The 14,783-nt window shown below is 36.0% G+C and overlaps 1 protein-coding gene across 1 annotated transcript in view; it reads left to right on the top strand.

Moving 5' to 3' along the window:
* Positions 1–7,871, top strand: part of LOC117325634 — a 30,401-nt gene extending 22,530 nt beyond the window's left edge. The window contains exons 13-15 of the mRNA XM_033882023.1: positions 554–1,001; positions 3,860–3,984; positions 6,256–7,871. Coding sequence (XP_033737914.1) covers positions 554–1,001; positions 3,860–3,984; positions 6,256–7,371 — 1,689 coding nt within the window. The 3' untranslated portion in view covers positions 7,372–7,871. The remainder of the gene's footprint in view (positions 1–553; positions 1,002–3,859; positions 3,985–6,255) is intronic.
* The last annotated feature ends 6,912 nt before the right edge of the window (positions 7,872–14,783 follow it).

Genomic DNA, 14,783 nt, shown 5'->3' with positions numbered 1-14,783 from the left:
AATGCACTGCAAGCAAAATCTCCAAAAAAATCACAAACTAGTTACAAACGATTAGTATTATGAACTCCTAAAAACGATGGTGAGTGTATACAAAATCTTGAAAATTTCCCCAAAATCACAAAACATTAGCTTGAACTCCTAAGAACAATGGAGTGTATACGTAACACAATCAGAGAAGCCTTGGCAAGCAAAGATGGCCCCTCCAGGGGTTACATGAGGGAGATAAAGCAAATGCTTAGAAATTGTTTTTCTGTAGGAATGAAAGGATTGGTCCAAATCTGGTCCTTGGACCATCCTTGGGTAGAGGGAAATCAGTTTTGAATAAACAATGGATCTTACTCCGATGGGTGGGGCCCCAAAATGGATATTCAAGATAAATCTGTTGAAGTACTTTGTAGTGCTTTTCAACTTTGAATCTTTTTGTGAGCCAGAAAGCTAAATGTTAGTTAAGGGTATGTGACTACAGTACATGGTACTGGGTGGCAGATCCAAAACTTGGAAAACTTGAAATACCCAGATAAGGGATACAGGCCAGCATCTTTTTTGTTTTTAGGGTCAGATTTCCTACTGCTTGTTGTATGTGAGCTATACTGTCAGCAACACGTTGGATCAATATCACTTAGACAGCGATGAAAACCTTACACTATTAGATGCTATCCTGCGTGCTGTGGAATTAGGCAGATTTCGAAGTGTAGCTCCGAACTTTGACATATCTTCAAAAGACTACAGCTGGCTTGTGTTTTTGGAAAACAGGATAGAGGAAACTTACTTGAAAGTCGCCCCAATATGGCAGGAGAGTGAAGGAAATGTTACAGACATGTACAAATCGGTGCTCTTTGAGGAGGGACTAAATTTTTATGGAGAAAATGTTCCTGTGTCACTCATCAGTTTGTTGCTTGCTGTTGGAAAAAAGACAAAACAGATGATTAAGCTGTGTACAGATGCAATCTGTCACTCTCTGCACCCACTCAAGATTGTGACCATTCCAGACAATATCTACGGTAAGAAATGAAAATTGCTATAAAGACAACTTGAGAATCTTTTATAGTAATCATATTCATTTTGCTACACTAAGACTTCAGGGTTTAGCTAAATTTAAATCAAAAACAGATAGGGCTGTTCCAGGAAAACATATATGTGACAAGGGAATTAAAATTATGACAGCCTCTTTACATATCCACATTATTGTGAACGGTACCCTGGAATAGAAGCAATTTTAATGTAATTGTGTAATTTTGTATATTGAAATAGTTCCAGGAAGTGAACATAGACCTGTTTTAGGTTGCAAGAATTTTTGTTACAAATGGATGTTGTAAAACAGTGGAATGTTAACAAATTAAAATCAAAATTTTTGATAACGAGGAAAAAAACCCAAATACCGTGTATTTATTCTAATAAACGCCCCCACCCTAATAAACGCCCCCACCCCCCCCCCCCCCCCCCCCACCCCCACCCCCTTTTTTTTTGGAAAGAAAATTCCTCAATCGAGAAAAAGAACTTACCGTGGCACAGTTATATATCCATCCACGTGTGTCCAGAGGTAATTTTTAAAGGATATCCAACATAAAACCAACACAAACCACAAAACAAAGTTTCAGTAACTATATACACAGTACCACTATATCGTATCAACAAACATTAATGTCCCGGGCTGTCATACGCGCCACTGTCCTCGCTGTCATCATCACTTCCGGTGGATTCACTTTCACTTTCACTGAGTTCAACTGCACCTCCCATTAAATTTTCCAGTACATCCTCAGCTTCCTGGACGTCAATATTTTGGAATTTTACTGGCCTTCCTCCTCCCTTACAGCGTTTTGATGTTTTAGAAATGTTTTTTAGTTTTTGTTTGTTTTGGCACCAGCCCCGCACTCGTTTCCGGTCAACCTTAAACACAGTAGCTGCCGCATGTTTTCCCTTTTGCTCGGCGTAGTTTACAACTTTCAGTTTGAAACTTACTTCATATAACTTCACTTCAAACCCGACATGATTGATAGCAGATATAATAAACTACAAGTGATGAGAGTAAACTGGATCGTGACCGGTTTATGACGCAATTTAACACACTCGACCCCGTGTTTCAAACAATGTGCATGTATATGTTATACGTAATGTACAACTATCGTAAGTATAAATAACAAAGTTTATGTTTCTTGCAATTTCATACACAAAATGTTTGTCACTTAGTTTTACAATGTTTTGAATACATATACACATGTTTCATGGTGTGAAATGGGTACATACAACATCTCTCACAACTTACCGACTCTGAAATTTTGATCTCCATTAAACGCCCCCCCCCCCCCTTGGAAAAATTTCACGCCCCCGGGGCGTTTATTAGAATAAATACGGTAAGAATGCATAATGAACCCACATGACAAGCTGAAAGCTATATTGTAGAGTAAAGCATATCGTGTTACGAACAGACATTCATTTCGACTGTCAGAGCTGCTTGTGAACTAGCATTGATACATAAATTTGAAATATCAGACTTCTTTTTGAAGTAAGTGTATTGTGAGGCCAAACACTTGACAGGAAAACAAATTGTTGACAATGATTCTTTTCTCTTTTATTAATCTAATATTTATGCCCATTGTTTTGTACACTTTTTGAATTTGAAAAAAATTCCTAATGAAAAAAAAAAAATCATATCAAATTCTGTTTTGTACAAAAATAGGCATTAATATTATGTATTGGATAAATAAGCTGTCTTTAATAAAACAACAACCTTGGAAGGCAAAATATTTTCATCTCCCATTTCCCTAATATTAATCCTGGCTTCATCTATGGGCATATAGAATATATAATATATAGTTTGGGATATATTAGCATAGGTAGCTCTCCGGATTTTGCCTACTTTGACAAATTGTATATCAATCCAAAAATTATCTTAAATTCTTCAAGGTTAAAACTGATTTTCAAATTTTTATACTGTGATTTCTTCAATGTAATTATGTATGTGTCTCTTTTAAACTACAGTGGAACCTCTATAAACCGAACATGCATGGGACATGGATATTTGTTCCGTTTAAAGAGGGTTCGGTTTGGAGAAGTGATGATGAGTCGAAACCTAATGTTAGCTTGTTTCTGATAGCAATAAAGAGGTTGCATGTTTTAAATCAGTCGATATGAAATGTTTGCACAAAGTATTTAACATTTAACGTCTTCTTATTACATACCATTTTATACTTATAAAAGCTTTTCTCCTGTATTTCAATCCCTCATGTACAGCACCTATGAGTGGCCTTGCTCAACACTTTGATTTTAAGAGTAATGGTTACATCTCCATTGAAAGTCTCGTCCAAATCTCGCTTGTCACGATTATCCCCCTTCGCCCATAAATGTGCCGTGTAACCGGCAATCAAAGCAACACATTTTGGAAATGAAAATAAGACTTCCATCGACAGTTTTTAGAATGATTTTTTATTGAAATGTTATAAACATTGTGACTATTATTATTATTTACAATTAACACAGTTTGAAAATGGTACAAACAAATTAAGTTTACCCAACAACAACAGAATCAATTTATTTCACCAACTCATAGATGAGATTTAATTTGAACCCACCCCACCACATGTAATTTATTAAAGTGCCTTCCCTGTCCATATATGTTTTTCTGGAACAGCCCTTAACACAATTATACATAGGTGCACCAACAATATTTGACATAAAAAATAGCACACAAAAACTACAACTAGTGCAATCTTATATAGTGAAATCCTTTCGGCTCATGTTTACATTATCCCATATGGCAATGGACAGCCAAACAAATTAAGATTGTCTCATCATTTCCTTGCGTATATATATCTTTTCGTAATCATTATATATGCAGCTTGTAGGTTTTGTCTCATTGCAGGATACAGATCTGATAACTACACTAACAAGGAGAGTATAGTGAAGAAATGGACAAATCTGATCTCCTGTTTGCTCAGCTTCTGTACAACAAACTCATCAACAAAGAACAACATGATAATCACACAGGTATCTATAGTACATTAAGTAAAACCTGCTCTGACATGCACCTGTATTTATCGACCCACTCTATAACAACAGTTTTGTAATGGTCCCAAGCAGTTTTACTATATGACACCATATATAACAACTACCTACAGAGCGACCAGCAACTGGTCGTTTTTGGTCCCAGAATCGATGTATAATGACTGGTCTCAGAGAAACCACAATTTCTTTTTAATTTTCTGAATGAGCTCAAATTTTTCCCATTATAGTTGAACAACCGTTATGGCGAGCTAAGTGATGATTTTTTTTTTTACAAGAAGCTGCTCAATATTTACCCTTTGAGGAAAAGATTGATGTTGCTGATAATTCAAAGGGAGTTCGGTTATTTCTTTACTAAATTATTAAATTATCCAAGGTAGAACTTATGTAAGCAAACAAACTGAATTACTTAGCTTATGTATATTATTATTTATCTACGATATATAAGTTAAGCGACTTGTTGCAGTATGATACTAAAAAATATGTAGGACATATCTTGTCATTCTACTGATGTTTCCTACATGTTTCAATCCATAACTAATTTATAAGCCATATCTCAATATGTTTCTAAGTATCAATGATTTAAATTCAAATATATTTTTAAAGTGTAGCCTGAATGATTTTTGGTATTTTGGCTGTGAATTCATTCGTTTTTAAAAAATAATATCAGAAGTTATTGAAAACCGTCTAAAACTATGTTGTCTAGAATTGCTGTAGACCTATAAACAATAAATAATCTATTCTTTATGGGTTGGGCATTTGTTGTACAGCATATTGAGATGGTGATAATTGTTCATCTTAGAAAATGCCTTGGCTTTTACCTAAACAATTGCTGTTTATAATTAGTTTTACATTCTGTTTGATAAAAACAAAATTTAACTTTAAGTCTGACTTAAGACTTATAGACTTCATGTAAACTGATTTTGAACATTATTGAGAGAGAAAAATAGAATATTGATATCATTACATGATGAAACACATCTACTGAACATGTAATACATATATACCTGGTACATGCCTGTATATACCAATATCAAGGGACTTTCGGCAGTTCGAACGCAGCTAGTTGGCGCTATATTAATTTCAACCTGTCTATAATGACCGTTTTCTGGCTTCTTTAGTGGTTGTTATATAGACAGGTTTGACTGCTTTAAACCAAGAAATCTGCCTGAACGTGCATGCAAGTACATAACCCCAATTATATCCTCACCCTACAGACTGACTTCATGAAATTTCATACATGTTCAGAACTATCACCCCTTGTGTAAGTTGGTGTATCAACCACCTGGGTCTAAAATGAGGTCATTTCTACTATAAATAGAGTTTGGATGTCTCCATTGGCTTACTTAATTTTGCATCTGGTTCTCATAAATCTTCGTAGACTTGTCATATTTCAGATTAGTTCGTGAAGCAGGCAGTCCAGCATTGATTTGTCTGCAGTGGTTTGTTTCACTCTCACATTAGGGAAAGATATGGGTATCCTGTCATACTCCAAGCCTAAGAAACGAGTGCATCTCGGTAATGAGGTCAAGTTTTAGTTGGGTCAAAATCAAATGCATTGTCTGCCATCACTTCTCAAATACTAAAGTTAGGTCATTGACATTTTATTGTCCCAATTATCAGAAGTCGGAGAAGGATTTTATGTTGCTGTTCTTCCTCCACATCACCATTTCTGGACAATACCATAACTCAAGTTCAAGTTAATCTATCAAGCTTCATATTCTACTGCCTCATCAAGTGCTTGCTAAGGTCAAGGTCACTCACTGTAATTAGAAATTTGGTTTCCATGCAATAAATCCAGATCAAGTTGACTCTCCAAATTCACTCACTGTTTTGATTCCTTATTAGAGATGCTTGTTCAGGATTTCAGGGTCAAAGGACATTAAACCAATATTCAAGAGGGAATACTGTTCAAAGTGATAATTTGATGATGTATGTAGGATGGCAAGAATAGTTTATTGCACCAAATTAGGTCCATGCACCGGTGGTAATATCAGAGGTCAAATTATAACTCATACTACTGAAAATGAAATTTGGATATATGTAAACAAGGCAGTTTTGGATTGGATGTTTCTTGCAATCTGTGTAAATTAACAATGGTGTTTTGGGACCTACATTTAGGTGCTTTGAACAATCATTTAATGCTTGTTTGATTGTAATTTCTTGAATACTATGTAATATGCATGTCTGAACATTCTATTTGTAATGACATATTCGGGAACATAATTCAACAGTTGTACTGATTTTTCTTGTCAGATTCTGAAACACTTTGGGCAGGTTGATGACTGTGACTATATGACAGCTGCCTACAGTGTACTGCGGGGCTTTCAGTCATCACTAGTGGAGAGGGAGCATATGGTTCTACTGGTGAAAGTAGTTCTCCGTGGTGTTGAGCACAGTGTGGCTGGGACCTGGAACTTCTACACCTCAGCAACAGGTACCTGGGACACCCTCACCAAGCTTGGCAGACAACTAGACATGGAGTTTCCGAGGCTCATTCTCCCTGCATGGCTGGAACTGTGCAAATTCTATAACTCCTCCCAACTAAAGGGCATCATTGAGGTGATGAAGGACTCCATCAAGAAGGAAGCCATGTTACCTGCAGAGATGACAAGCATGCTTCTCAAATACTTTGAATCAAAGTTTCGGCATGATGAGGAGTGCTGTGACTTGATGCACTTCTTCAAAATCACAGACAAAGGCTACCAACAGGCACTAAAGAAGATTGCAGCTAACTTTGAAAACTACACCCCCAAAGCACTTCTCAACATTGCCAAGAGACAACATGAGGAAACTCCTACCTCAAAGGTTACTTCTGGAAACATCTTGCATAAAGATGTATTTAATTTGATCAGACTTGCATTAAGTCGTGTTCAGGTGCTCAACAAAGACTACTCTACAAGAATCAACTATATTGACACAGCGACACTCAACTACCTCAGGTATTTCTTTGAGAAAGTCTCGGAGAAAGACAGTGTAGAAGCAGCATCTGGAAAGCAGTTTCAGAATTTCATGACACACTTATCAGACAGCTTGCAGGGAGATACAGAAGTGCTTGTACTATTCCTAAAATCTCTAGAGAAGACTGAGCACATGCTGACAAAATCCAGGGAGAAGCTTGGCACCAAGCTTGTCGAGAGCTTTCAGAAACAATTTGACAATGAACTGAAGCACTGCAATCGCAATCACACCTCCTACCACCGTGTTCTCGGAGAAATGACCAAAGCAAGACAGACCTGTATACAATTTGTAGACAATGGTGCTATGCTGTTTCGCACAGCTGTCACAAACTATGTCTCACTCAAGCACAAGGGTAAGAAGAAATTCCTCAAGCTCATGGATGATTATTTCAAAGAGTTAAATGTAGATTGAACATTATGTGTGTTAGTTTGTGTGTTTGAGCAGAGGTGTTGAGTATATCTGAGGATCATCAACTTCATTATACATGTACTAGTGCCAAAGGATAAGAGATTTTCATTGTTTATACAAGGCAAATTACAAGCATTAGTACTGGATTGTTAACCGAAAATGGTATCATTACAAAGAATAATTGTAGGAAGTTGACCTTTTTTTGAGACCCAAAAGTTATAGCATACAATATAAAAACTACTGTTTGTGTGAAATTTGGTGAAACAAATTGGTGTATTTTTTATTTATTTTTTTTTCATTATTATTACCTGGGTATAAGAGAGAGTGGTTAACTCTGTTGGGAAGATTTTTTGTACTAGAAAAACAAGAAACTGCAATTTGCTCACTATCATCCCCTCCTGATCTGTCATGGGGATGTAGTGAATGCTTGTATGCAATCCAACAATTTGCTCATTCTACTGAATTCACTTCAAAATTGATTTTTATAAAGCTTCATTCACTTATTCACAATCATTTAAAAATTCTCATTTCCGCCTTTGTTGCAGGGGTCAACAATTTTTAATTCACCTGGCCCAAAGTGCCGGGAGCTTTTGGCATGGTGCAATGTCCACTGTCCATCCGTCTGTCAATTTTTCATAAAAATTGCTACTAGTCATAAACGTGCTCAGTGGAATTTGACCAAAGTTGGTCTGAAGCATCCTTGGGTGAAGGGGGAACCAATTTTGTATAAACAGTGGATCTGGCAACCCATGGGACCGAGGCTCAAGGCCCAATATGGGAATTATAACAAATTCGATAAAAAAAAATTATTCCTCTTGATTTCTCTTTATTAATAGTGTTTCCCCATGTTCACTGAAATATTCAGGTGAGTGATAAAGGCCCTCTGGGCCTTTTGTTTCTGAATCTAATAATTTAATACACATACCTAAAGGGATAGTTAGTTAATGCTGTGGCACAATGTCTTATAAATCTTAACTTCTCAATAACCAAGAGACCCAGGATTAAAATTTTGGAACATGCTGAGATGAATAGCTACCAAATCATGGCAAATGAACATCAACTACATAGGTTTAATTTTCTTCTCTCTTTTTTTCTGAATAAGCAAGATATCCAGGGCAATGATACTTACCAATTTGTTATACTTAGCCTTAGCCTACTTCGTTCTCTAGCAGCTTCATTCCTTGAGAGATTTGAATCAAACTTCAAATAATAATAAAGGACCATACTATCTAAGACAATTTCGAGTTTCTAGGTTTTTGGGTCAAGATTACTTATTTTAGCAGGGGCCGGTAGGGGACAAATAATACCGAGTATTCTTATAATCTTCACATTGAAAGTCAGTAGCAGCTTTCTGAAACCAGACAGCCACTTTGCTATGCTATGTTGTTCCTTGGATTGTAATATGACTAGTGGGATAATAGGGATAATTCTTTGTAATTCTTAGTGAAATTATTTCACTGGTAGAGCAAATGAGGCATTCCAGATGCTGTTAATAGGTTCTGACAGGAATTAAGTACAGACTGAAGTTACGGAGTCACAATGTCATGATTTCTTCCTGAACTGCATGTAATACATTTCAAATATTCATGGAATTATTCAAGCTTGTAATTTGTAATGAACTATCAAAACCATGAATATTGTTTTATTACAAGTCAGTAATTTATTCACACTAACAAAAAATTAAAAGCACTTCAACTAATCACGATCATTTAGAGGTGGTTAATTACCAGGTATGTAATAAAAAAAAAAAAAAATGATGACACAAAAATCCTGTTCCTTTAATAACCAGTATTGTAAGTTTTGTACTATTGTCAAATTTTACAGTACATATACCATAGTGTTGTGTAGTTCGTCCAACTATTTCCAACAGGTTTTTTGTCCAGATATCTTTTCTCTCAGTTCTTGAATGATTCCTTGATACTTCATATTCACAATGTGTAGCTATGATTTTCTGAGTATCATTTTGATGGGCATATTTTATTGCTGTACATTTGCCCCGAGATCTCTTTTGTTTTCAACCTTTTTCTTTGATTCAAATTGAAACTTGTTAGACTTTAATATCATATCATGCGGTTTTGCCTTCTAATTTGACAATTTTTCCCCACAATATACTCTTCTACATCACAATACTCCTATTATTACATTATTCATAACTTTCAACTACTATCCCTTGTTTCAGAGAAAATGAATATTAATGATTAAGGCATATTTGCCACACTGAAGTTTCCATGCATTAGCTACTCTGAGGATTGTTAATTTGCAGTCTTATTTATATACAGTTAATGATGTGGACTTTCTGTGATTGGAATTCACAATAATTTTGATAAAAGTACCAGAGGTCCTGTAGCTAAGATATGTAAGTATATACACTGCCATCCATAAAAAATTATAAGCAAGCTTTTGACTTATTTGTATGTTATAAATTAGCATATTAAGAAATTTTCAACTTTTCATTTCTTGATTTTGATTAATTTTTGAGTGACAATGGCAAAATCTTTAGGAAATAACCCACCTCTGTGATATTACAGGGATGGTCCAAGGAGGGAATTCGAACTATATATCAAGATATTCAAACAAAATTTACATTACCTTAAAATTACACCTTAAGATTGATCCTTTAAAAAAGTTTGTTCAGTGGAAAAAATGTTCTCAATTTAGTAAAATTTCTGAAAAGACACATAATATTGCAAAAGTGTTGCATTTTGAATATTTCTATTGTCATTAACGGTATTGACTACATGTATATTGAATAGCAAGTTTTTAAGATTAGAAAATGGACAAAGATACAATATTCAGCTATTAAATCATTGACTGAATTTCAAAATATTTGTCTGTAAAGCACCTCCAAGTATCTGTATCTAGCACCATTCCTCAATGAAGGACTAAGTTGCAGGTGATGGATGAAGGGAATGGGGCCATTGTAGTACAACAGCTCTATTTATATTTAGATATCCCCACCCCCCTCCCCTATGTGTATGAGAGTTCTTTTTTCAACAGAAATTAGTGATATGCATTGGGAACAGGTAAATAGATTATATTTTCAGCCCATCATCATCAGATAGCTATTTTCTTTTTTTAGCCCACCATCATCAGATGGTGGGCTATTCAAATCGCCCTGCGTCCGTGGTCCGTCGTCCGTCCGTCCGTCCCTCCGTCCGTCCGTCCCTCCGTCCCTCCGTCCGTAAACAATTCTTGTTATCGCTATTTCTCAGAAAGTACTGAAGGGATCTTTCTCAAATTTCATATTTAGGTTCCCCTTGGTGCCTAGTTATGCATATTGCATTTTGAGACCAATCTGAAAACAACATGGCCGACAGGCAGCCATCTTGGATTTTGACAATTGAAGTTTGTTATCGCTATTTCTCAGAAACTAATGAGGGGATCTTTCTGAAATTTCATATGTAGGTTCCCCTTGGTGCCTAGTTATGCATATTGCATTTTGAGACCAATCTGAAAACAACATGGCCGACAGGCAGCCATCTTGGATTTTGACAATTGAAGTTTGTTATCGCTATTTCTCAGAAACTAATAAGGGGATCTTTCTGAAATTTCATATATAGGTCCCCCTCAGTGCCTAGTTATGCATATTGTATTTTGAGACTAATCGGAAAACAACATGGCCGACAGGCAGCCATCTTGGATTTTGACAATTGAAGTTTGTTATCGCTATTTCTGAGAAAGCACTGAAGGGATCTTTCTCAAATTTCAAAAAAAGGTTCCTCTTGGTGCCTAGTTATGCATATTGCATTTTGAGACCAATTGGAAAACAACATGGCCGACAGGTAGCCATCTTGGATTTTGACAATTGAAGTTTGTTATCGCTATTTCTCAGAAACTAATAAAGGGATCTTTCTGAAATTTCATATGTAGGTTCCTCTCAGTGACTAGTTATGCACATTGAATTTTGAGACTAATCGGAAAACAACATGGCCGACAGGCAGCCATCTTGGATTTTGACAATTAAAAAGTTTGTTATCGCTATTTCTCAGAAACTTATGAAGGGATCTTTCTGAAATTTCATATAAAGGTTCCTCTTGGTGCCTAGTTATGCATATTGCATTTTGAGACCAATTGGAAAACAACATGGCCGACAGGCAGCCATCTTGGATTTTGACAATTGAAGTTTGTTATAGCTATTTCTCAGAAACTTATGAAGGGATCTTTCTGAAATTTCATATGTAGGTTTCCCTCGGTACCTAGTTATGCATATTGCATTTTGAGACTAATCTGAAAACAACATGGCCGACAGGCAGCCATCTTGGATTTTGACAATTGAAGTTTGTTATAGCTATTTCTCAGAAACTTATGAAGGGATCTTTCTGAAATTTCAATTGTAGCTTTGCCTCAGCGCCTAGTTATGCATATTGCATTTTGAGACTATTCGGAAAACAACATGGCCGACAGGTAGCCATCTTGGATTTTGACAATTGAAGATTGTTATCGCTATTTATCAGAAATTGCTGAAAGGATCTTTCTGAATTTCATTTGTAGGTTGCCCTCTGTGTCTAGTTATGCATATTGGATTTTGAGACCAGTCAGAAAACAACCTGGCTGACAGGCAGCCATCTTGTATTTTGAAAATTGAAGTTTGTTATCGCTATTGTACAGAAGGTACTGAAGGGATTTTTCTCAAATTTCATATGTAGGTTCCCCTTGGTCCCTGGTATTGCATTTTGGGACCAATCGGAAAACAACATGGCCGACAGACAGCCATTATTGCTAAATCTTAAATTTTATATATAGGTTGCCCTTGTTTGAAAAGTACTAGAGGGCTGTTTCTGAATTTACACAGATTAGTAAGACTTAGAGGAAGGGAAAAGTAGAGAAAAGATCAATCTGACATGGAACCTATAAAGATCATTCAATGGTGGGCGCCAAGATCCCTCTGGGATCTCTTGTTGAGTTGTGCCGTTGCTGCTAAGTCCTTGACTAATTTATCTTAGTCCTGTTAGTGCTGTTTATCTTAGTCGTGGTGTTAGTGCTGTTTATCTTAGTCTGTCTGTTAGTGCTGTTTATCTTAGTCGTGATGTTAGTGCTGTTTATCTTAGTCGTGGTGTTAGTGCTGTTTATCTTAGTCGTGGTGTTAGTGCTGTTTATCTTAGTCTGTCTGTTAGTGCTGTTTATCTTAGTCGTGGTGTTAGTGCTGTTTATCTTAGTCGTGGTGTTAGTGCTGTTTATCTTAGTCGTGGTGTTAGTGCTGTTTATCTTAGTCGTGATGTTAGTGCTGTTTATCTTAGTCGTGGTGTTAGTGCTGTTTATCTTAGTCGTGGTGTTAGTGCTGTTTATCTTAGTCGTGGTGTTAGTGCTGTTTATCTTAGTCTGTCTGTTAGTGCTGTTTATCTTAGTCGTGATGTTAGTGCTGTTTATCTTAGTCGTGGTGTTAGTGCTGTTTATCTTAGTCGTGGTGTTAGTGCTGTTTATCTTAGTCGTGGTGTTAGTGCTGTTTATCTTAGTCTGTCTGTTAGTGCTGTTTATCTTAGTCGTGATGTTAGTGCTGTTTATCTTAGTCGTGGTGTTAGTGCTGTTTATCTTAGTCGTGGTGTTAGTGCTGTTTATCTTAGTCGTGGTGTTAGTGCTGTTTATCTTAGTCTGTCTGTTAGTGCTGTTTATCTTAGTCGTGATGTTAGTGCTGTTTATCTTAGTCGTGGTGTTAGTGCTGTTTATCTTAGTCGTGGTGTTAGTGCTGTTTATCTTAGTCTGTCTGTTAGTGCTGTTTATCTTAGTCGTGGTGTTAGTGCTGTTTATCTTAGTCGTGGTGTTAGTGCTGTTTATCTTAGTCGTGATGTTAGTGCTGTTTATCTTAGTCGTGGTGTTAGTGCTGTTTATCTTAGTCGTGGTGTTAGTGCTGTTTATCTTAGTCTGTCTGTTAGTTCTGTTTATCTTAGTCATGGTGTTAGTGCTGTTTATCTTAGTCGTGATGTTAGTGCTGTTTATCTTAGTCGTGGTGTTAGTGCTGTTTATCTTAGTCGTGGTGTTAGTGCTGTTTATCTCAGTCTTGTTGTTAGTGCTGTTGTTAGTGCTGTTTATCTCAGTCTTGTTGTTAGTCCTGTTTGTCTTAGTCGTAGTGTTAGTCCTGTTAATATTAGTCATTGTGTTAGTCCTGTTTATCTTAGTCCTGTTTATCTCAGTCTTGTTGTTAGTCCTGTTTATCTTAGTCTGTGTATTAGTCCTGTTTGCCTTAGTCGTAGTGTTAGTCCTGTTTGTCTTAGTCGTAGTGTTAGTGCTGTTTATCTTTGTCCTGTTTATCTCATTCTTGTTATTAGTCCTGTTTATCTTAGTCGTGGTGTTAGTCCTGTTTGTCTTAGTCCTGTTTATCTAAGTCTTGATGTTTGTCCTGTTTATCTTAGTCATTGTGTTAGTCCTCTTTATCTTAGTCGTGATATTAGTCTTGTTTATCTTGGTCCTGTTCATCTTAGTCATGGTGTTATATTAGTCCATGTGTTAGTCCTGTTTGTATCATTTTATATGTATGTCACATTCAGAGTAATGTTGATGAAAATTATATCTAGTATGTTAAATGAAGTAAGGTGGACAGATAATTTTCTGATAATTTTTCCTTTAGAATTTATTTACACTTTGTATGTTGACCCCTGCTAGCTATAGTGCTACAACTGGACTCCTCCTTTTACTTTTGGGTTTTCCTTTTGTTGATTCATATCCTTTGTTTTAATAGACATATCAAAAGAGATGTGTTTTCATGAAAACCTTTTTTTACTTCACACAGTTCAATACTTTAAAATGCAGTATTTTATTGAAATGAGGCCCATTTTAATAACAAAACATTTGAATAGCACAAATTATGAAATTAATTGGACACAGAAGGCAAGTGTTATCTAGTCAAATCTTGGTGTAGATCTGCTACTCAAGAATGAATATTAAGCTAATGCTACCATATTTTCAATTAAAGTTATTGTTACTTGATTGCATTGTTATGTTGTTTCTTGTAAGTTTTATAAAAATGTACTAGGTCTTTGGTCAGAAATTAGTCATTTAATATATGCTGTTACTTGTATCCCTCTTCAGATTTTAGATGCATGAACTTTTCTAAAATTAAAGCGGAACTCAATTGCATTTTTAGCTCCCCTGAGCTTTTCCCATGACACTCGGTCTGTACTTCCAACTTTTCCTTTAAGTTTCTACTTGTCAAAAAAGAACAATGTATTTTGACATAAATTTGGTCAGTAGCATTGGCTGTAGCCTAATAAAAGAAAGAGATAAGTCCTTTAAATTGCTATTGAGAGGTGGTGTCAAATTATATAATTAGTAGATTTCATAAAGATCTGGACAAATTTCAACCAAATTATGGTTGAAGCTTCATCTCCACCTGGTGAGCTTATGCCATACCATGGTGTCTGGCATCCATCTGTCTGTCAACAAATTTACTTCTCTTCTTCATAACCGTTGATTGGAATTAA

The sequence above is a fragment of the Pecten maximus genome, chromosome 4 (genome assembly GCF_902652985.1).
Source record: "Pecten maximus chromosome 4, xPecMax1.1, whole genome shotgun sequence".
NCBI classification, from domain to species: Eukaryota; Metazoa; Mollusca; class Bivalvia; order Pectinida; family Pectinidae; genus Pecten; species Pecten maximus.
This window is presented reverse-complemented; position numbering and strand designations above follow the sequence as displayed.